Source organism: Pipistrellus hanaki (assembly GCF_964339955.1).
Source record: "Pipistrellus hanaki genome assembly, chromosome: 12".
In the NCBI taxonomy this organism is placed as follows: domain Eukaryota; kingdom Metazoa; phylum Chordata; class Mammalia; order Chiroptera; family Vespertilionidae; genus Pipistrellus; species Pipistrellus hanaki.
In genome coordinates this window covers 59,279,822-59,302,109 of record NC_140514.1, presented here as the reverse complement: position 1 = coordinate 59,302,109, position 22,288 = coordinate 59,279,822, and the positions used below count along the sequence as shown (strand labels likewise).

The window sequence follows — 22,288 nt, the reverse complement described above, 5'->3', positions numbered from 1 at the left end:
GACTAGAAGATCACAAGAATCAAGTCAAAGATTTGGAATACAAAGAGGCAAAGGACACTCTTCCAGAGAAGCAAGAAGAGATGAGAATCCAGAAAGTTGAAGATAGTGTAAGAAACCTATGGGACAACTTCAAGTGAACCAACATCAGAATTATTGGGGTGCCAGAAGAAGAGAGAGAGCAAGACACTGAAAACCTATCTGAAGAAATAATGTCAGAAAACTTCTCCCACCTGGTGAAAGAAACAGACTTACAAGTTCAGGAAGGGCACAGAACCCCAAACAAAAGGAATCCAAAGAGGATCACACCAAGACATATCATAGTTAAAATGCCAAGAGCAAAAGACAAAGAGAGAATCTTAAAGCAGCAAGAGAAAAACAGTTACCTATAAGGGAGTACCCATACGATTATCAGCTGATTTCTCAACAGAAACTATGCAGGCCAGATGGGAGTGGCAAGAAATATTCAAAGTGATTAATAGCAAGAACCTACAACCAAGATTACTCTACCCAGCAAAGTTATTCAGAATTGAAGGGCAGATGAAAAGCTTCACAGATCAGAAAAAGCTAAAGGAGTACATCACCACCAAACCAGTATTATATGAAATGCTAAAAGGTGTTATTTAAAAAGAGGAAAAAGAAGAAAAAAGTAAAGATAAAAATTATGAACAACAAATACATATCTATCAACAAGTGAATCTAAAAGTCAAGTGAATTAAAAATCCAAGGAACAGAATAAACTGGTGAATATAATAGGATCAGGGGCATAGAACAGGAGGGGATTGATAATTATCAGGGGGAAAGGGGTGTCTGTGTGAGGTGTACAGGAAGAGACTGGACACAAATCATATACCTATGGATGAGGACAACGGGGGATGGGGGAAGAAGGTAAGGGCAGAGGGTGGAGTGAGGACCAGGTGGAAGGGAGCTATGGGAGGGGGGGCAGAGAAAAACAATTGCAATAATCTGAACAATAAAGATTTATTTAAAAAATAAATAAAAGATATAAGACATACTGATATGGTCATTGCAGAATTATTGTAATGATGGCTATTTATATTGGACACAAGTTATATATTTACACTATGAATACTTTAAAATGTTAAAATTTAAATGACATTTCAAGTACTTTGATTATGATGTGAAGTTGAAAAAATATAAAAAGTACACACTAAGTAATCTTAGCTATATAAATGGTATGTTTAAGTATGAATTCACTTTTAAAAGCAAATAATTTTAGAATGATAGATCTATGAATTATTTTTATTTATTTTCTTCTTTTATACTTACTGTTATATTGACAATATTTTTATAGACATAGCAATACATGAAAGAAATTATACTTATTTTTTAATATATATTTATTGATTTCAGAGAAGAAGGAAGTGGGTGAGAGGGATAGAAACATCAATGATGAGAGAGAATCATTGATTGGTTGCTTCCTGCACACCCCCTAATGGGGATTGAGCCCACAACCTAGGCATGACTGGAGTTGAACCGAGGACCCTTCAGTCCACACACCTACACTCTATCCACTGAGACAAACTAGCTAGGGCCATGAAAGAAATTTTAGAGCTGAAAAGAATCCTATATAATAAAAATGTAACTTGCAAATGGTCGTTACACCATGAAGCATAACGACCAACTGTGTAATGACCGGATGGCAGATCAGCAGGAGGGTGGGGCATTGAGCTACAAGTGGGCAGTGGAGAGCTACAAGAGGGGGCAGGGCAACAAGCTATGAAGGGGGGAGGGAGCTACTCAGAAGGCAGGGCAGCAGGCAGAGAGCTACTGGAGGGTGGAAGTGAGCTACTGGAAGTGAGCCTTTCACCCGCCCTCCTCCCCTTCCAGCCTGATTGATGTCTAACTGCTCCCCTACTGGCCTGATTGCCCTCAACTGCCCTCTTCTGCCAGCCTGGTCACCCCTAAATGCCCTCCCCTGCAGAGTTGATGACCCCTAACTGCCCTCCTTTGCAGGCCTGGTGCCTCCCAACTGCCCTCCCCTGCTGGCCATCTTGTGGTGGCCATCTTATGTGCATATGGGGGCAGGATCTTTGACCACATGGGGGCAGCCATCTTGTGTGTTGGAGTGATGGTCAATCTGCATATTACTCTTTTATTAGATAGGATTCTGGCATGTGGAAAGAAGATTAATAACGTTCTGCACAAGGGAATCTGAGTGTTCTTCCAGCTTAAATTTAACTCTGAGACTCAGTTGATGTTCAAATGTAGGAAATGGATGAGGACTTAGGAGAGGCGGACAGAAAGTGGGCGGGCACAGTGAAGAGACCCCCAGCCAAGGCGAGAGGGAGAGGCGGTGGCGAGAGGGGCGGGAGGAAACCTCTGGAAGCATTGGTACCACCCAGGATCAGGAGGAGGGGGTGGGCTTCCGGAGGAAAGCTGAGGAGGACACCCCCTTCCTCCTCCCCCGCCCCGCTGCGGGCCAGGCGCACTCTGCACATGCGCACTAGTGCTGCGGCCCGTGGGGAGCCGAGGGGGGCGTCCCCCCCGCGTGGGAGGTCCCCCCTTCGGAGGAGGTCCCCCCCGGAGGTTTGCTAGGCACCGGCATGTGGTAGCGCACGCGCTTCCAGAACCGGGAGTTGAGGGAGCGCTTGTTGGCCACGTGGTCCTCCCTCCAGCGGAGGGTGCCCTGCACCTGCACCAGGTGCTGGAGGGCTTGGGGCAGCGCGGCGGGCTGCAGCCCGCGCCCGCCGGGCCCTGGCACCTCGATGAGGATGGCCTTGGCGTCGCCCCGCACCAGGGCGCTGTGCAACGCCGCCTCCTGCTCGTAGGCCGGCTCCGGGCTGTCCGGCGTCAGGACGAAGATGTGCCGCCGGCTGTGTCGGAGGTTGGTCTCCACCGCTGTGGCCACGTCTGGTGAGGAAAGACGTGGAGAAGGTTGCTTGTCTGAGTTCTGTTCTCATGGCTAATGCTCTGCTCAGCAATGTGCTGACCTGAAGAGGGCCATCCTCTGTGTGAGATCCGGCCCCGCAGTTCCCCTGGGAAGAGGCCTGTGCTGGGCGGAGCCTTTCACCCGCCCTCCTCCCCGCAGGTGGCTCAGTCCTAAGAATTCAGGCTCATTCGTTTACATGTTTTGATAGAGATTAGAAGTTTCACTCCCTATTAAGGAGTGCAAACTCAGGTCTGGCCAGTGGCGCAGCTGGTTGGAGGACCATCTCCTACAACAAGGCTGCTGGTTGCATTTCCAGTCAGGACGCATGCCTGGGTTGCAGATGCTATGCCCAATCAGGGCCTATATGGGAGGTCAATGTTTCTCTCTCCCATCATGTCTCTCTCTCTCTCTCTCTCTCTCTCTCTCTCTCTCTCTCTCTCAAAGGAAAAAAAAAATCAATGGAAACATATCCTCTGTGAGGATCAAAAGAAAACAAGAGTGCAAACTCGGGAGCCCTTGTGCCTCTGATGACTAAAGTCTCTAGGAAGTCCTGGACCCACTCCAGCCTGTGCCCCCTGATTTAGAAATGGATGTGACCCAGATGAGAAGGATCTTTAGGAAGACAGGTCCACATCTGGGTGGGCTTGGATAAACAGTAAACCCAGTTCTCACTGCAAATGTGATGCAGGTTAAGAAAGCCCAGCCAGGGGCAAAACCACTCCACGTATTCCCCAGAATGGTGGCTGAGAGACTGCAATTTACTGGGTCTGAAATAAGGAAGGGCATGTTTAATAGAGCCAGACAGAGACCTTGGGCCAGTCAGGTTCCTAACAGAAAACAGCACACTCAGAAGGACTGATGAAAGAGAGTTGTGGGGGCAGAGCCAGGGAAATCCATGAAAGGTGGGCAGACCCCCAGAACGGGCGATATCAGGGAGTGATTGCACCCTCCAGTGTGTGAGGAAGGAAGCGGTTATGAGAAAGCAGCGGAGGAGTGTAACGGCCGGGACAGGAGCCCTGCTCCAGGGGAGAGAAGGGCAGCTACCCTGGCAGCATCCCCCAGGGGGCAGGACCTGTGCCGGTGCCTCCCTGACAGAGGCAGGAGGAAGCAAGAAAAAGCATCTCCTTCCTCTGATCAGGCCTGGAATAGTGACCCTGAGTCTGTATCCGCTGGAAGGATGAGACCCCCCCACCCTGAGCCTTCTGAGGAGGTGCATTGCTGTCCTACATGTATGTTGTAGTGTTACCTTCTCCAGGTAGCAGATCTCGCCCATAAATGCATAAGTTATAGCCACATTTATTTTCAAGAACATCAGGCAGAATGTGGTGAACAAAGTACTCTACAGAAGAGGTCCCCTCCGAACTATCTTTGTGGGTCCGTGGATAGATAACATAAGCATCATAGATCTTTCCATCTGAAAATGAGAGCAAAAAGTACAATTTTATTATTTGATTCTAAGAAATTAGTATTCACCAGCAAGTTTTATGGTTATTGATGTATCCAACACCCCAAAATATTGTAGAATCTAGATGACAACAGTATACTGCCACAAATGTCATCAGAAAATCAATCTTAATTCCAAAGTTCTCCTTTTTACTGTCCAGACTGAATGAGAGAGAACCGGCAAGAGGTTGGCAGTTTTGTTCAAACCGTATTGTCACATTTAATCAGTACTCTGTTAACAAGCATGGATAGTCATGGATGAGGTAGCTGTGCTGTCAGAGCTCCATCTTATCTTCTGTTTGCCTGGTGCTACCCCTGGGGAAGTAGGATTGCTAAAGGCTAATGTGGCCAGGGAGTAAAGGTAAGGGAACCGAGTTTCCCACAGCTCCAGCAAGCAGTCCGCGTGGAGTGGCCCCATGGACGAGCTGAAGCCCAATTCATGTCGGTGGTGAGCTGTCTGCTTTCCTGTGCGCGCTCCAGGTCTTGGCCAGACCCAGCAGCAGGGCCCTGAGCGCTGGTGGACCTGTCTGGCCTGTTCACGTCTGGGAACAGGAGCAATTTAGATAAGGTTTAAATTCCACAATGTTTTCCATAATGTGTAAACCTTTCTGAGCTTTGGGCAGAGGCCGTCACGGGGCTTCAGTAGGAAAGGCAATCTTTGGGGAGGCAGTCTGAATTGTTAAGTTGCATCTTAGAACCACAGATGTGACAGGCAGGATGAAGAATGGCTTCTGAGTGGACTCAGCAAAGTTTGCGAAGTACATGCTGCTAATCAAAAGGAAAGCTGGGTTTGCACCACAGCCAGAGTAACACACAAGTGCCAAAGAGCCATTAGGTACCTTTTTTTTTTTTTTTTTAAGAACTCAAAACTTGCCACTCACCATTCCTAGCTTTGTAAGGCCTCGCTATGTCCCTCCAGAGAAGAATAACCTCGATCCAGAACACTTTCAGCATTATCATCATGACATAAATCAGCATTAACAGTATGCCAAATCCAGCAAGCATGTAGTAGGTGCTCTGACGATCAACTATTCAAAAGATAGGGGAGGACAAACATTATTGTGGAAAGGAGTGTATGGGGCACAGAGACACGTGGCACGCAAACGTAACTAAGGTGGGAGATAAAAGCCTGGTTGTAACTACAGATGCTTTAGAAAGAGTGCGCATTCCATGGACTGGGAATGAAGACTTCCTGCGGGAGGGGCCCTGAAGGAGGCGAGATTGGGATTGCTGTAAAAAGAGCTGTATTGCTCTTGGCAAGAGACAGCGCAGTGAGCACAAGGGCAGGGTCGGGAGTGTGTTTTCTGAGGAACAGGAGTAATCCAGTTTGGGGAATGAAGATAGGATAAGGATCCAGGCTACGGCTAAGGCGTTTTGCCTTTATTCTGAAGGTCACAGGAGCCAATGCAGATTGTTGAGTGATGTGTTAACAATGAACGTGACTTCCAAACAGAATTAATTTGATGGCAGTGGAAGGCTTGTTTCTGTGGAAAGAAACTCGGAGGAGAGTGGGCAGGAAGTGTCTGCAGCTGGAAGTAAGCGGTGAGGAGGACTCTAACCGTGCAATAGTGAGAAAGGCGTGGACCAGCCCAGTGTGGGGGCATTAAGGAGAAAGCATCAGCAGGTCTTGGAGATTTCTGAATGTAGAGTGGGTGGCCTGGAGAAGTGGGAAGAAGCAAGAGCCATGTAAGCCTCTAAAGCTTTCTAGGGGAGAAGTCAAAGCTCTGGGCTCCAGGTCCCACCCAGACCCCTTACCTCTCTTATGGTGAACATTACTGAGCCATCGCTGAACTGTGTCCTGCACTCACTTCCCCACAAAATACATGCATGGTGGTCTTCGTCTTTAAGGACTTGTGACAGGTGTGTGCAAACGGAGTGTAAGAGCTGTGACCATTGATGGTCTTGGTGCTGTTTCAGATTTACTTCCCCCTCTGGAACTGCTAACTACCATGTTTTGCAAATGACCCCACTTAGTGATGCACATGAGAAGAATATCAAATGAGAATTGGTTATATAGTTCTCCTCTGATTTTCATCTTAAATCTCAAAGCATGAGCTCCCAGGTTGACAAGGAAAAGCACAGGCCCATATTAAAATTTCCCTTCAATTAATTGATCACCACTTCCTGAGCACCCAGCACTGAGACCAAGAATGACCAAGGCAGACTGAAAAAGACAAGCACAATGGACTTCACTCAGATGTGGACTCTAATGAATAAAATGAGCTAACAAGCAAAATAGAGACGGACTCATCGAGAGAAGGTGACAGCTGTTGGGATGAGGTGGAACAGAGTGTGTGGAGGGGAGAGACTGAGCAAAAAGGAAAAAAGAAAATTCATGGACATGGACAACAGTGTGGTGATTGCCGGGGGAGGGGGCTACAGGGAGAGGGAGTAGGGTAAGGGGGATAAAAGGTGATGGACAGAGACTTGACTGGGGGTGGTGAACACACGGTACACTGTACAGATGATGTGCTGGAGAATTGTGCACCTTAAGCCCATATAATTTTGTTAACCCTTGTCATCCACCCCCCAAAAACACCAGAAGCATATCACGATGCCTCTAGTTGAATAGTATTTAATAATATGGGGATTCAGGCCTTTTAAGTTTTTGTTTTTAAAATTAAAGACAATGCTGTAATTCCTTTTATTCTATGATTAGAGGCTTGGTGCACAAAATTTATGCACTGGGGTGAGTGTCCCTCATCCCAGCCTGCACCCTCTCCAATCTGGAACCCCTCAGGGATGTCCAACTGCTGGTTTAGGCCCATCCCTCTCACAATCCAGGACTACTGGCTTCCAACCGCTTGTCTGCCTGCCAGCCTGATCACCTGCCAGTCCAATTGCCCCCAACTGCCCTCCCCTGCCAGCACAGTTGTCCCCAATTGCCCTCTCCTGCAGGCCCAGTCTTCCCTAACTGCCCTCCCCTGAAGGCCTGGTTCCCCCCCAACTGCCCTCCCCTGCCATCTTGGTCACCCCTAACTGCCCTCTCCTATATGGCTGGTTGCCCCCAACTGCCCTCCCCTGCCAGCCATCTTGTGTTGGCCATCTTTGACTACATGGGGACGGCCTTCTTATGTTAGGGTGTGAAGGTCAATTTGCATATTTCCTCTTTATTATATAGGGTGAGAAATAAAGGAATTGGTCATGACAGTACAACAATAGCATCAATTTTTGTTTAATTTACACAGTTGTTGAGATAGAACATAACCACGTTGATTTGAAGAAACAGGGGAAAGGTACCAAATACAGAGAAACTAGAAGGAACAAAACACCAGGTACATGTAACATGAAAGCAGTTCTAGCCCCAGTTGCTAGAGAACATTCCTAAAATGGCAACATAAGCAACGCATAGGAATACAATTTTCTTACAGGAATGAACAGAAATTAAGTAATTCACCATTTCATCCACGTTGCCAGCTCCACTAACAAAATGTGTGCTTTTTATGACAAAAGAAATGCATTATAAAAGGGACAGTGTTTATGACATGTTATAAAAGGTAACAAAAGAACATGTTCACAAATTGCTGTCTTCTTTCCCACACAGTGGGCCAGAGAGGGCTGTGGAGGCTGGAAGCAGGAGGTCCAAGGAAGACGCTGGTGTGGAACCAACAGGGGAATGGGACCAGAGCAGAGGGTGGAGTGGGCAGGCAGAAGAGAGCAGGGAAAGGGAGAGGTAGAAGCAGGAGGTAAAGCGGTGGAGAGGCTGCCAGACACACTGGGAGGTGGCCTGACTGCAGGGTCTGGTGCTAGAGAGGAGAAGCACCTTTGCTGGGAGGCCCGTGCTGTCCTGCAGGCCAGACCCACCTGCAGCACCTGCTCTGTAAGAAAGCTCGCTCTCAGCTCACCGCCCGTGCCACAGGCTGGTGACAGCGTCTCAGAAACACTTCTTACTTGGCTTTCTCCTCTTGAGCCTTAGCGAATGACTTCTCACGCCATGCAGATTCAGAGCCAGGCAGTTATACTTCAGCAACAAATCCTCTTCTCTCACATCTGCTATTCTCAGGACGGAGCTCAGACAGGCCAACTCGTTGCTGGAACTGAGAAGGCAAGTGGTTACCTTCAATGCTGTTTTACAGTTGCAATTGTGTAGGAGGCCAAGGGGGTGTTTTGACTTCAATATGAAAATACCTTTGATTTTGCTCTTGCTCCTCCCAAATTCTTGCTTCACTTGAGTTCCCCACTCCTCTTCCATTGACATGCCATAGGACGACGGCCAGGAATTGCGTGCCTTTCCCAAAGCAAGCGGAGCAAGTGATGTTCACTGCTTCCCCTGCAGGAGAAGACATTCACCAGTAAAGTTTAACACTGCGAATGGTATTTATTTAATGTGAAGACAAGTCGATGACTCCTCCCTTCCCCCCAACCCCCAGTCTGTGCCACCCTCCCCGCTGTCTTTGAAATAAGACATTAAAAATATTCATCTCAGGTAAAAACTGCTGTTTGAATGTTAACCCTTCTAGTCTGGCTCCTGCACCTGATTAAACACAGGATAGTTATCTCAGCTTCCAGGAGGATACATGGAGGCTAAGGCAATTTTCCTGTGTCTGGGACTAGCACTACAGGAGATTGATTCCCACTCAGTAGCTTCAGGGGTAGAAACTGTAGATAACCTTTAGAGACTAACCGCTGGGCTCTGCTTCTGTGTTATCAGCTATCACAAGATAGGGCCATATTCCAATGTCCAGCAGAATGTGACTGGGAAAGATCCTGCGGGCTATTCCCAGCCTTTAGAATTTAGAATTTAGAATTTAGAATTTAGAATTTAGAATTTAGAATTTAGAACAAAGGAAACTTCTTTAAAAGGACTGCCTGCACCTGAAACAGGGCGGTCCTGTGGAGTCCACCTGCGTGTGGTGCTCTTGCGGCCATCCTGGCCAGTTTTTCAATAAACCCTTGCCTGCTTTTTTTAATCAATCATGAGCTTCTGCTGGTCTTATTCTGAACCCACAACAGTCTTTATGTCACTCACAGGTAGGCTTGGATCTCAGCCCCTTTCCACTCTCACCACATGAGGAAGCCCAAGGGACAAATGACTCCAGCTTCAATCCCACGTTAGTTACAATGGCCCATTCCCATGCTTGGTAAACTGGATTTTCCTTTTAACTGCTCTCCCACACACATTTCTCTTCCTTTTGAATTCTATTCATCTCGCTCCAGGTGAGTGAAACTGCTTTACTGACCTGGCTACCATACCAGTATTTCATTGTCCAAGAGCCCTTTCTTTCCAATCTTTTAATGTGAGCCTTAGTCCCTCAGCCCCGAGGCCAGGCTGCCTCCCTCAGTCCTGAGGCAGGCTGCCTCCCCACAGGGCCCAGGGCTCCCTCTCAGAGAGTTCTGGGGGCGTGCATCCAGCCCCCTTCCTGCTCCTGCCTCTAGAGCTAGGTGTCTGGAGAGATAAAAGGAGCTCAGCATCTCTCCATGGGGACAGGGTGTAAACAAGCCATGAGCATGCAGGTGTTCTCTAGAGAGGCTGCAGTGACATGGGATGCAAGAGGAGTCCTTCAGGGAGAGGTCCGCTGCCGGGGAAACAGACAGCTGTGCTCCCTGACAGCTGTGCTCCTGCTGTCGGCGGGCACGGGGAGGCATGGGGCTTCGCAGAGGGTGCCTTTGAGCTTCATGCTGAGAGGTGAGAAGCAAAACAATGGGCAGAAGCAGGCCTGGAAGTAGAAGTGCCCATGTCCGTGTCACAGCCACGGGTGGCCGTGGGGGAATGGCTGCACATGAACTAGGATGTGGGCGAGGACCAGTCGGGCGGGACATTTACATGCAAAATCTTATTTGCATCTCCCACCTCAGGAGGGACCAGGAAAGGTGAAGATGGCGAGTAGGAGTCTGGGTTCTGGCCTATCCCTGAATATTCACACCCTCAGGCATGTCATCGGTCCCTCTGAGCCTAGTACCCACAGCGTAGAGGGGACCAGTCTCCACCCTGGGCAGAAGTGACAGCGGCGCCGGAGTGGATACAGGAGTAGATGCTGTGACCACATGTCCCCACACTTAGCCAGAGCCCAGGCAGGGGCTGCCACCACCCCTCAGGTAACCCTCAGGACACTGGGGATCTGGGAGGAGGGGGCAGGGGAAGGGCTTCCAGGCCACAGTTACTGGGTGCTTAGAGTTTCCTTACCAACTTGCACGTCCTGGGTTGCATTTTGAAGAGGTGCTTTTATTACTGGCAACATTGAAAAGACATTTTCACCTTAAAGAAAAGAAGAGAATATACTGTTAGAACAGCTTTTGGGTGGTCATCAATATAAAACATATTTCAAATTTCTATCCTATTTCATAGCAATGTTCCTCAAATTTTCTGATGACAATGGCAGAAATTCACACAGACCCAAATAAACAAAACTTTAAGATAAAATAGTATTTTCCCCTACTGGTGATTATGCTCTTTGATATTTTCTATTCTCTTCTACCTCATTACACGAATCTTAAACCAACCCATTAATTAATTGTATGACCTAACAATTGTCAGAAAAGTACTCTTCAGGGAGGAGCCTTCAGAAGACCCGTGAGAATGATCACGGTGGGAGCCCCGATTCTGCTGGGTCCTCCCCGTGACCCAGCCTCTCGGGAAGTGCGGGGCCTGTGGCCTTGCACCCAGGGACCGTGCACGGGTGGCAGCCCAGCCACTGTGTGCCCCAGACTGGGCCCCGCCACTGAGGCCCGTGGCCAGGAGCCAGAGGTTCGGCTGTGAGCATGACGGCTAATGGAGTGTGGTCTGTGGCCCCTTTCCCTGTGGGAGCCGAGGGCCCACCAAAGCCTTTCCCCGAGGGGCTTTGCCCCAGGAAATCCCACACACAGTTCAGCTTCTCCACACCCACGGCCAAGCCAGTCCAAGGAGACCATCTTTGTCCACCTGACACTCTTGATGGTGATATCTTCCCCCTGAATGGGTTTTTGTGGTGTTTAAAATAAATTGGGGAAAAAATTGTAATTAAGGGTGGTGTGGAAGGCATTGCAAACCAGGGCTGAGAGCCACTCGACAACACCCAGGTGTCTTTATAAAGCTGCCACTCAACTTCGAGCCCAGTGAGTTATATCAGAGACTAATGGACTGTTTTCTATCTACAGAACCTTTGACAACAAATTGTGGAAGAAATGTTAGTCTTGCTCTTCAACTAGTTGTACTGTGGTCAAAAACATTAAGTTAGCATTCCATCACATTATCTTTGAAAATTAAATAAGAAAAGGAAAGAGCAGGTGGTTTCGGGTGAGGAGCACCGTCTCCCTTTGGAATGTCTCAGTCTCCGTAGTGGTGACGGCAAAGATCATGCCGACCAAGGGGCCACAGGAGGAGGGCGGCGCCGAACACCAGCCAGCAGGGCCGCTCCCCCGCAAATGTCCCATTGTGCTGAGTTCTGCCACTTACTCTTAAAGGCGAAGGATCTGGTTGCTGTCACACTGTAACTGACTCCGTCTTCATTGTGATTAAATTTGCACGTATAATACCCCGTATCATTGCTAGTTGCATTGTCAATCAGCAAATAGGTCTCTCTTTTGTAGTATCTTGGTCCTTGAAGAACTTGACAGTTCTGAAATACAATATGCCATTCCACTCTCAATAATCCCAACTCCTATCTATTTTGTGTAATTTTCATTTACTTTCCCCAAATTTCCTTTACCTTAAACCACTCAACAGGTGCTGTCCAATTGTAGAGGCCAATGGTAGGACAATATATTTTGGAATTTTTTTCTGATCCAGAGGTTGTTAAATATATCAGGTCATCTGGAATTTTGCAGCCTGGTTGTTTTTTATATATGGTGACATTCACATGTCCAGTCTTATTAGAGGTAGAACTATTAAAATAAGTCCGACAATTTAAAAAGTTACTCAGCATTATGAAATAATTTTACCTCAATCTGGTTTATATTGTGTATGTAGATCACAGATGAGGAAATTGAGGGACAGAGAAGCAACCTGCAAACATCCAGCTGACTAGTGATGGGGAAGAAGCTGAAACTGAAACTTGTCTGCCCTCAGGACCTAGGCACCTACGTATGCACGTCCTGCCTTTCGGTGAAGTTCATCTGACTGCTGTCTGTACCAAATATAGGCACACATTCAAAACCTATAGCAGCCTGTCCGTAGGGAGAAAAATTTGTAGGCGCACTATCTGACATCCCTCCTCGGTCACCTGTCAGGTGTCAGGCACTGTGATGCCTCCTGTGCCACGCACAGGCCCCGGTGCCCACTGCCTCGCTTACTGTTTGCTGTGTGACTTACTCTCACCTCCAGCAGAAGTGAGCAGCTGATCTCAGTTTTCTTGTCACAGGAAAAACAAGGTTTTTCCTAACTGAAAAGACTGGGCTAAAAATTAGTCCCTGCAGTTTCCCATCCAAGTAGTTAGTTCTTAACCACCTTCACCCCAACCTGAGGGGGTTCCTAGAAGCACTCTTTCACTCAAACCACTTTGCAAAGTCAATGGCACCAGGAAAGTCCATAAAGAGAAGGAAAGTGAGGGCACCAGGCCATCCTCTCTGAAAGGAAAGAGCGAGCCTCCGGTCGGAGTGACGGCACTACCTTCGGAGCATGCAGGTGTAGCCTCCGGAGTCCTCCGCTCTGGCTGGGAGGAACTTAAGACTTTCCCCTGCAGCAAGCACACGGCTTCCTTTCTGGGTGCTGATGAGTCGGCCGGTTTGTGAGTCATACCAATCCACAGGGTATTTAGATCTTCCTTGTCTAGGACATCTCACAATTAGAGCCTCATTTTCCATCCCCACGGATGACTTGGCTGCAAATTAAAAATGCGAAATGATTCTGAAATGACCGTATAACGACTACAATGCTTATCGTAGGACATCCCCCTCTAGGACTGAGCAATGGCCACGCTTTGTGATATTAACCGAGAAAGAAGTGATGAAGATCTTCTATGAAATGCTCTAATGGGTGCCAGAGATCGGAGCGTCAATGTGGAGCTAAGTCCCCCAAACTGCTCCCCTGGGCGAGCATGTCCGCTGTGCAAAGCAGGCTGCCATCGGAGGAGAGGACAGTGCCTCCCCCCGCAGGCGCCCTGGCAGGCTGCGGCATCTTTGAACATTAAAGCTAAATGATGCCATATCTCTGCGGAACTCGTGTTCATGGGTTTGAAATGAAGATGACTGTAGAGCATAACTAAATTCCCAGGTTACAATTCAACTGGAATGACTGTAAGCAAGCAGCTTAAAACCAGGCAAATGTTCTTGAACATTTTAAGTTACAGTTGCAAAGCAATACGTACTGATTGAAGCCATTGTGACATGGATAAGAACTGTTAGAATCGCCAGGCCCCGGAGTCTCATTCTTGGCTTATTAGCTGGAGCAGCGTTGCCCACTGATGGTTGTGATGATTCCAGTTGAATCCCTGGAGTATGTGGTGACAGCCTCCCAGGAGGCGGACGGTGTTCCTAGGGCTTATCCCTGGAAAGAGTGGTCAGCTTCTCCCTGAAACAAATCATACAAGCCACTTGTAAGATATTTACACCAGGCCTTCTCCTTGCTGATGACACCCAGGGAACGGCCACACCAGGTGTTTCCGTGCAGAGACCTTGGAGGCGGCGGTCTTCCGAGTGCGTCCTGCCGCCAGCCCGGCCGTGGACCGGAGAGTGACCTCGAGGGGCCACGCTACTTCCCTGTCTGATGACAACAGACTGAAAGAAGCTAAGTGAAAAGAAAAGAAAATGAACTTTTATTATTGAAGAAATTAAGGCCCTAAAACGTGACAGACCCTGAAAAGCACAGTATTGTTGATGCTAATATAAAATTACAACCATCTGTACAGGCTGCGGCTGCGTGCACAGCGCGGCCACACGCAGGCACACGCACATCCTCAGAACGCGCCGGGCCTGTGGCAGAGCCAGGGCTAAGCGCCACCCAGCAGCTGCCCGGGCACTGCCCGCACCCCCGCAGGCTTGTCCCCAGGACTCCGGAGGCTTTCCACAGGCCCCGGAAAGGCTGTGGAAGGCGATGACACACTCTCCTGGTTTCCTGCAACAAAAGAGTCTTTTCTTTAAAAGTCAGGGGAGGGAGGGAACCAACATCGAATTTGACAAATATAAGAATAAACACAACTTTTAAGAAAGCACTCTTCCTCTAAACACAGGTTAGTGATACTTTTCACTAAGGGAGCAGGAAAGCTTTCGGCACAGCTTTCGGTAAGTGCTGTGCTCACCCACCTGGAGGACCGCTCAGGGCCGCCGCTGCGCGCTGCTCCCTGCGGCTCCACACGGCCGCTCTTATCTCAGGGCGCTGCTCAGACATCTTCAGGCCAGCACCACCCCGCCCACCACCCCACCCACTCTCAACGTCGATTCTGTGACAAAATTTATGACGTTCAAAAATACCGGTGCATCATGTACCAGGAATTCCTAATCTTGGTACACAAATATTTAAGCCTAAGGACAACATTCCTTCAGGAAGGAAGTCATCAAAATGCCTCCCTCTATTTTAGCGTCAGGTTTTCAAACTAGAAAGTGCTTGCCATTTATCACCCTGGCATTATTACCCTTTAATAATAAACTTTATCCGAATAAACTTCAAGTGCTGGAGCCTTGAACCCGTCCTCCCAGAGTCCTGGATGCTTCTGGCTCAGCCAGTGGGGGCAGGTGAGAGTTTCAAAAGCAACGCAGGACAAGCCGTGAGAAGCAGGCAGGCCCTGGAGAGAGCCTGGGAGCGCTTGTTTATGGTTCAGAATGTGATGCAATCTCATCCAAAACAGTCTCCAGCTCCTTAGATCAAAGTTCTGGGCTGTCAGTTCTGACGGAAAAAGGGTTTCTCTAAGGAGCTCAGGGAAGCAGAGGGAAGCTGTGAGTAAGAAGGCTGCCTCAAGGGCAGGGCAGGAAGACATAACCCTTGGGCTCCTGTGGAACAAATGTCAGCTCTGCATAGCTGGTATGGCTCTACTTGAGTAAATGCAACTTAATTTTGAAACTCTTCCCAGAAGGATCCGGGGACTAATTCCAGACCAGCACAATACTATTAAGAATGACAACAGCTAAGCTTTTCCTTGAAATCTCTCTATGCCAGACACAGTTCTAAGTGACTCCATTCTCACCCAACGAGGCGGGTGCTGTTATTAGTATCACAATTTACAGAGAAGGACGCTCAGGCACAGAGCGGCCTAGCCACTGTCCGAGTCACACACATCGAAGGGGTAGAGCAGAGCTTGGACCCAAGCCTCTGGCTCCAAAGGCGAGGTGCCTAATCACCAGTCTTAGTGCCACCAGGTAAGGAAGGCGAGGAGCAGAGGCTGCCCAGGGGAGTCCACACGGGTTCCGGAGTGGACCGCCGCCTTGCCCTCACCGCCCAGCCCCACCTGCCTGCACAGAGCTGATCAGATTGTGGACCAGTCATGTGCTCGGATGGAAAAGACATTCCTGTCGTTACTGGAAGACCGAAGATGAGATGTTTGGCATAAATTTGGGGAATTATGTCCACTCATTGTTAATCTCAAGTGTGTTTTCAAAGTTCTTAATCCTGTGAGGGGCACTAACAGGAAGAGAGCCGTAGCTGTCTAATAATTACTCACCCTCTGACCACAGATGGGAAGTTTTCTTACAGACCCCGGGGCACTGGAGGAGGGAAAGAGGCTGTAAAGAGATAAGATGCGTCCATGCGTCCAAGACTCAAAGAGCAGACCCAGGGCAGGACACGCTCTCACTTGCTGGCTGTGTCCAGACCCTGACCCCTCTGGGGGGTTACCTCAGGACACTGACCGTCCTCCGGGCGGCGAGGGCTGAGCTGTGGGTACAGTCTCTAACAGCACAGAAGGTCAGCGCCCGGTTAGCGGACTCTGACTCCCGGAGGCCGCCTGTGGACCCCCTCCTTTCCCTGTCTCCCCCGTGTGTGACCAGCCGCTGGCGAGGGGGTCAGAGCAGAATGTCAGGGTGCCCTGCTGCTCCCCGTGCTGCCGGCAGGACTAGAATAAACGCTCAGATAGGATTCAACCCTGCCTCATGGCATTTGGTTCAAGCAGGGACAGGCGGTTTCAGACCAGTTGAGTCTGTTTTTTTTCTTATTATCAAAGATCATATGAATTTTGGCCATGAGGCCACAGAATCAGGAACAGGCGAGCTTGGGACAATGTCTGGGAAACCATGAGCTCTACATAATGTTTTGCTAAATAAAATAATACAATCTTAAATGTTCTTGTACTTGAATATGGACTTATATTTTGTATCCTAAAACATCTTTTCAAAAATGTTATTTGGGCATTTATTCATTAAACTAGGCCACATTTACATTGTTTGTTTTCTTTAGTTGTAAATTAGATTTCTTAGTTTAAAATGAGGTCTCAGTTAGGATCCTATCTAATAAAGATGGAATATGCAAATTGACTGTCACTTTGCAACAAAATGGCGGCACCCACAGCCAATAAGTAGAGAATATGCAAATTAACATGACAAAGATGGCAGCAGCCAGCCCAGACCAAAGGTGGGAGGTGGCTCCCAGCCCCAGAGTGAAGGCAGCAGCCAGAGTGAAGGCCTGGGTCCTGGGTGCCAGAGAGAACCTGGTGACAGCAGTCAGGGGAAGGAAGGCCTATTATTGCATGAATATTCATGCATCAGGCCTCTAGTTTTAATATAATATCCATGAAATCTTATAGAAACATTTAATAAAGCATATTAGTATAAAACTAGAGGCCCGGTGGATGAAATTTGTGCAAGGGGAGGGGTTGTCCCTCAGCTCAGCCTGCACCCTCTCCAATCTGGGACCCTTCGAGGGATATCTGACTGCCCATTTAGGCCTGATTCCAGTAAGATTGGGCCTAAATGGGCAGTTGGACATCCCTCTCACAATCCAAAACTGCTCACTCCCAACTGCTTGCCTGATTGCCCCTAACCAGTTCCCTGCCAGCCTGATTGATGCCTAACTCTCTTCTACCAGCCTGATTGCCCCTAACTGCCCTTCCCTGCTGGCCTGGTCCCCTGCAACTGCTATCCCCTGCAGACTTGGTCTCCTTCTCCTCCAATTGCCCTTCCCTGCAGGTCCAGTCACCCCCAACTTCCCTCCTCTGCCAGACTAGTGACCCCTAACTGCCCTCTCCTGCAGGCTTGATTGCCCCCAACTGCCCTCCCTTGCAGGCCTGGTCCCTCCCATTGCCCTCTGTGTTGGCCATCTTGTAGTGGCCATCTTGTGTTCACATGGGGGCAACCATCTTGTGTGTTGGAGTGATAATAAATTTGCATATTACTCTTTTTATTAGATAGAATAATTCAGTCATCCATTCAACAGATAAGTCCTGTTATTCAAAGTACACTACTCTGTGATACTTACATCAACATCTTTAAATTTTACAGATGAAAGGGAAAACCCAAGGATGAGATGAGTGAAGTCACATGACCAAGTTCCCCAGTTGTGTCTGGGGCTGAAACCAAGCTTGTGGAACCTCAAAGCCAAGTTTTGTTTTGTTTTGTTTTGTTTTGTTTTCTAATACCAACTAAAAAAAAGTGAGGTTGGAGCAGTAAGTCTTTCCTTCTTATATTAAACAAAATGAACTCACCACTTTCCCTTAGGCTCCTTATATACCATGATACCATCCAATACAAAACTATATTACTGTAGTTTATTTTTTGTTAATTCTCACCCAAAGATATTTTCCCATTGATTTTTAGAAAGAGCAGAAGAGAGAGGGAGAGAAAGAGAGAAACATCAATGTGAGAGGAACACATCAATTGGTTGCTTCCTGCACATGCCTGACCAGGAGAAGCCATATATATTTAAGGACAAACTGGGCCAAAGAGGAGCCTGCAACCCAGATACCTTCCCATGACCGGAATCGAACCCAGGATATTTTGGTCCATAGGCTGATGGATGCTCTATCTGCTGAGCAAAACTGGCTAGGACTACAGTACAGTAGTTTATAGTAACTTAACAAGACAAAATGGGAAAGGCAAGAACTATTAATAAATAAGTAAAGCAGATTTGAGTAGCCTTGAATTCCTGCCAAGTTAATCAGAACTCTCCAACGTTTGCTAGTTTCTGATACATACATTCCCTCTTTGTAGGATTTCCTAGCACTCTTCATTGTCAATATTAACCTAACCTAATTTGCCCATAATTTTTTTCTGATTTGGAGGTTATGGTTTTGAAATATCACATGTCCCTATCTATGATATTTTCCCTAAAATAAAAAACACAAAAGACAAAACAAGCAAACGGAAAACCTTTTCTTGCCAGAGTAACAGCTGGCTGCTTACATCTGGAAAGTGGCACCCAAGGTTTTCATGACATGGAAGAGGCCCTGGGAGGCTTCTACATTTTTCTTGGATACTTTTGTAGCTAAATAAAAAAAGTCCCACAAACCACAGCTGGCCATCTGTGCCTTGTCTTACTGTAAACCACGTCCAAAAATTGGACATTTTTGTCACATTAAATACATGAACTTAATTGAATCAGGTTCTCAGACAACAATTCTCATAAGAGTAAGGGGAACTGTTTCTTCATTTCATTGGAGAGCATCTGAGATGCCACTTTCCACCTTTTTCCTGATGAGATGTGGGCAGAGCCCAAGTGTGGTGGCAGGGGCCTGGCCTGAGCCTCTGGAGAAGGCTCTGGGCCCAGCTCCATCCCTGAGAGAACTCGGGCCAAGGTCTTATTTTTTCATTTTTCTTTGTTACCCTCTGAATTCTAGGAGTGCTCAACACCCAGTTCTTTCCCTCCACCCTTATTTGGGTCTCACCCAATTCTTCCTTTAAAAAACTAGGAGAAGCCATATATATTCAAGGACAAACTGGAGTTGACATATTTACTATTTCCAGACCTAAATTCCTCCCATAGAGAGGGCAGCTTCTCCCACAGGCCTCCCCCACTGCCCCTAGAGAGGGCAGCTTCTCCCACAAGCCTCCCCCACTGCCCCTAGAGAGGGCAGCTTCTCCCACAGGCCTCCCGACCTACCCCTAGAAAGGGGAGCTTGTCCCACAGGCCTCCCAACCTGCCCTTAGAGAGGGCAGCTTCTCCCACAGGCCTCCCCCTCTGCCCCTAGAGAGGGCAGCTTCTTCCACAGGCCTTCTTTTCTCAGTGATGCTGCTCTATCCTCCCTGTGCTCAGAGCTAAACTCTGTACACAATCAACTCTCCTCTTCCTCACATTTCTGACATGCCATCCATCAGGAAATCCTATGGTTTCACCTTTGAAATAGGTCCTACCTGCCACTTCCTCTCCCCACCTCCATTGACACCTTTCTTGTCTGAGCCCCCCTCATCTCTCTCCTGATTTTTAACTGCATCTCACTGCTTCTACTGGTGCTTCTCTTCAGGCTCTTGCTAATACAGAGGGTCCAGATACTCTGAAAATGCAGGTTGAATCATAAGTCTTTTCACCTCTCCCAAAGGAGATGCCCCACACCCTACATCAGCCAATGGCCCTTGGGATCTGAGACCTCTATGAGTCCTCCTCTCCAGCCCTGTGTTCTCCTTGCCAACCCTTAAATGCACTGGCCCATTCCTCCTCGGCCCTGCTCTTTCTTCTGTTTGGACGACTCCTTCCAGTTACCTACTAAGCATCCCTCGTCACAGTCAGTGCTCCCATTGTGTCCTCTCAACAAGCCTTGCCCTAGTTATACAATTTTATTTTATTTTTGTCTGATTTTTTTATTGAGGTGAAAAATTTACATCACACAACAATAACCATTTTAGAGGAGTAATCCAGTGGCATTAGTAGGTTCACGAAGCTATGCAGTGCTACCTCTATTAGTGCCTGGTTCCATAACCCTTTCCTTGTCCCAAATAAAACCCACAGCCATTATCAGACACTTCCCCCATTTCTCCCTTCCCCTAACCCCTAGCAACCACCAATCTACTTTGTATTTCTATGGTTTTACCTATTTTGAAAGTCCCATATAAATGGAATCACAAAATAAGAACCGTTTGTATCTGATTTCCTTCATTTAGCATAGTCTTTTCTAGGTTCATTTATGTTGAAACATGTGCTAGTACTTCATTCCTTTCAATGGTTGAACAATACTCCATGGTATGTACCACAATTTGTTTGTTCATTTATCTGTTAATAGACATTTGGGATGCTTTTACTTTTAACTGTGAATAGGGCAGCTATGGGCATTGGTGTCTACATATTTGTTTGAGTATCTATTCAATCAGTTTTAAATGGCATGTCTCTCCCACATTCCCTATGTCTTTGCCTGCTCTGCTTTCTCTAGAGATCTCCTCACCTAACATTCCACTTCTGCACGTGTTTTTTGTTGATATTCTTTTTCTCCCACTAAATATGAGCTCCAAAAGGAGAGATAGTTTGGTCAGTTTTGTCCAGGGATATAACTCACGTGCCTAAAGCAGTGCCTACACAAAGTAGGTGCTCAAATGTTTGTTGATTGAATCAGTACAATGATTAGGTGGTGGAATTTTGAGTCTGAAAAGAAAGTTTGTATATGGATCTGAACAGATGCAATTTATTTTCTACCACATTTTTACATCTCTCCCTTAGAACTTTGTCTTTTCCGTTGTATCTCACAGTAAGATGAGGCCTAAGATACCCTTGGGGCCAAGAAGAGAGTGAGCATCAAGCAGGTTGAAGGAGCTCTGTGGACAGAGGATGGACATGAGGAGAAATGGAGGTGCTGACCACATGAAAACCAGACAGCAGTCTTAAGTGTTGCCATATGTGAAATGACTAAATTATGACTAATGACCCTTTGGGACTGAGTTTTTATGTCCCAGATAATCTCTCCATATAAATTCCACAGCAGCATTTGTCATCCTTCATTAATTCCTGCACATCTTCATTTGTCTTGGCCACTGTAGGCTTTATTTTCCCAGCATTAGGGTTATCATCTATAATTTCTATGTGAATTATAAAAGTTACATGGAAAATCAAGTTACTTAGAATAGCTAAGATATTGTTTAAAAAATAAGAACAAAATGGATAACTTACACAACACACCTTTAAGGCTTAATATAAAGTTATAATAATGAAACCATGATTGTATTGACATAAAGATCAATATATAAGTCAAAGTATCAAAAAAGAGTTTAGAAATAGACTCCAACATAGGCAGTAAATTAATTTTTGTAGTAATGCCATGATAAGTTTATGGGGAAAACAGTATTTTCAAAAATGATTATAGAAAAACTGGCTATCTATCTATCTATCTATCTATCTATCTATCTATCTATCTTAAAATGGATTATATACATAGAGAGAAAACTACAGAGTAGATAATCTTCATAACTTGAAGTAGGGAAATAGTTCATAGAATGGATACAAAAATCACCAATCATGAAAGAAAAAGAAATAACTTGGACTTCATCAAAATTAAGAACTTCTGTCTCTCAAAAGACATACTTAAAATTTGAACAGGCCAAGCCACAGACTCAAACAAGATAATTACTATTTATACATCTGATGAAAGACATACATTTATAATTTATAAATAACTCTTACACCTTAATATAAAGAAGACAAAACAGTCCAATTTAAAAATGAGAAAAATATTTGAACTGAGATTTCACATACCCAACAAGCACATGAAAAACATGCTCAAATTTATTAGTCATTAGAGATGCGCAAATAATTAAAACTACCATGAAATCTTACTTTGTGGCTAAAATTATAAAGATTACCAACACTAAATGTTGATGAGAGTGTGATACAAGACTTCCCATTCATACCAGGGAAGAGCGTGAAATGATAAATGACTTTGGAAAATAGGTGGTAGTTTCTGATATTTACCATGTGATCCAGGAATTCTCCTAAGTATCTATCCAAGAGAAATAAAAACATGCCACAAAAAAGACTCATATACCAATATTCATAGAAGGTTGATGACCATTAGCCTTTTAGGTGGGTAAACTATTTTATATCCATACTATGAAATGCAAATCAGCAACAAAAAAAGAAGAAATGCCTTATTTATGCAATAAGGATGAATTCAGAAACAGACATGGAGGGAAGAAGATAGGTGTAGAGGAGCATATACTATGGTCTCCATTTATATAATGTCCTGAAAGTGCACAGCTCTG

At 46.5% G+C, this 22,288-nt stretch overlaps 1 protein-coding gene across 1 annotated transcript; it reads right to left on the bottom strand.

Annotated features, from left to right (window-relative positions):
* Positions 1–1,944: 1,944 nt before the first annotated feature.
* Positions 1,945–13,760, bottom strand: IL1RL1 (interleukin 1 receptor like 1). Its single transcript, XM_084900878.1, has 10 exons — positions 13,555–13,760; positions 12,858–13,068; positions 11,959–12,133; positions 11,706–11,868; positions 10,458–10,529; positions 8,462–8,603; positions 8,225–8,370; positions 5,215–5,361; positions 4,137–4,304; positions 1,945–2,871 (listed from the first exon to the last, which is right to left on the bottom strand). The coding sequence occupies exons 1-10, from the start codon at positions 13,613–13,615 to the stop codon at positions 2,465–2,467; spliced, it is 1,692 nt and encodes a 563-aa protein (XP_084757004.1). The 5' UTR covers positions 13,616–13,760; the 3' UTR covers positions 1,945–2,464.
* Between the last annotated feature and the right edge of the window lie 8,528 nt (positions 13,761–22,288).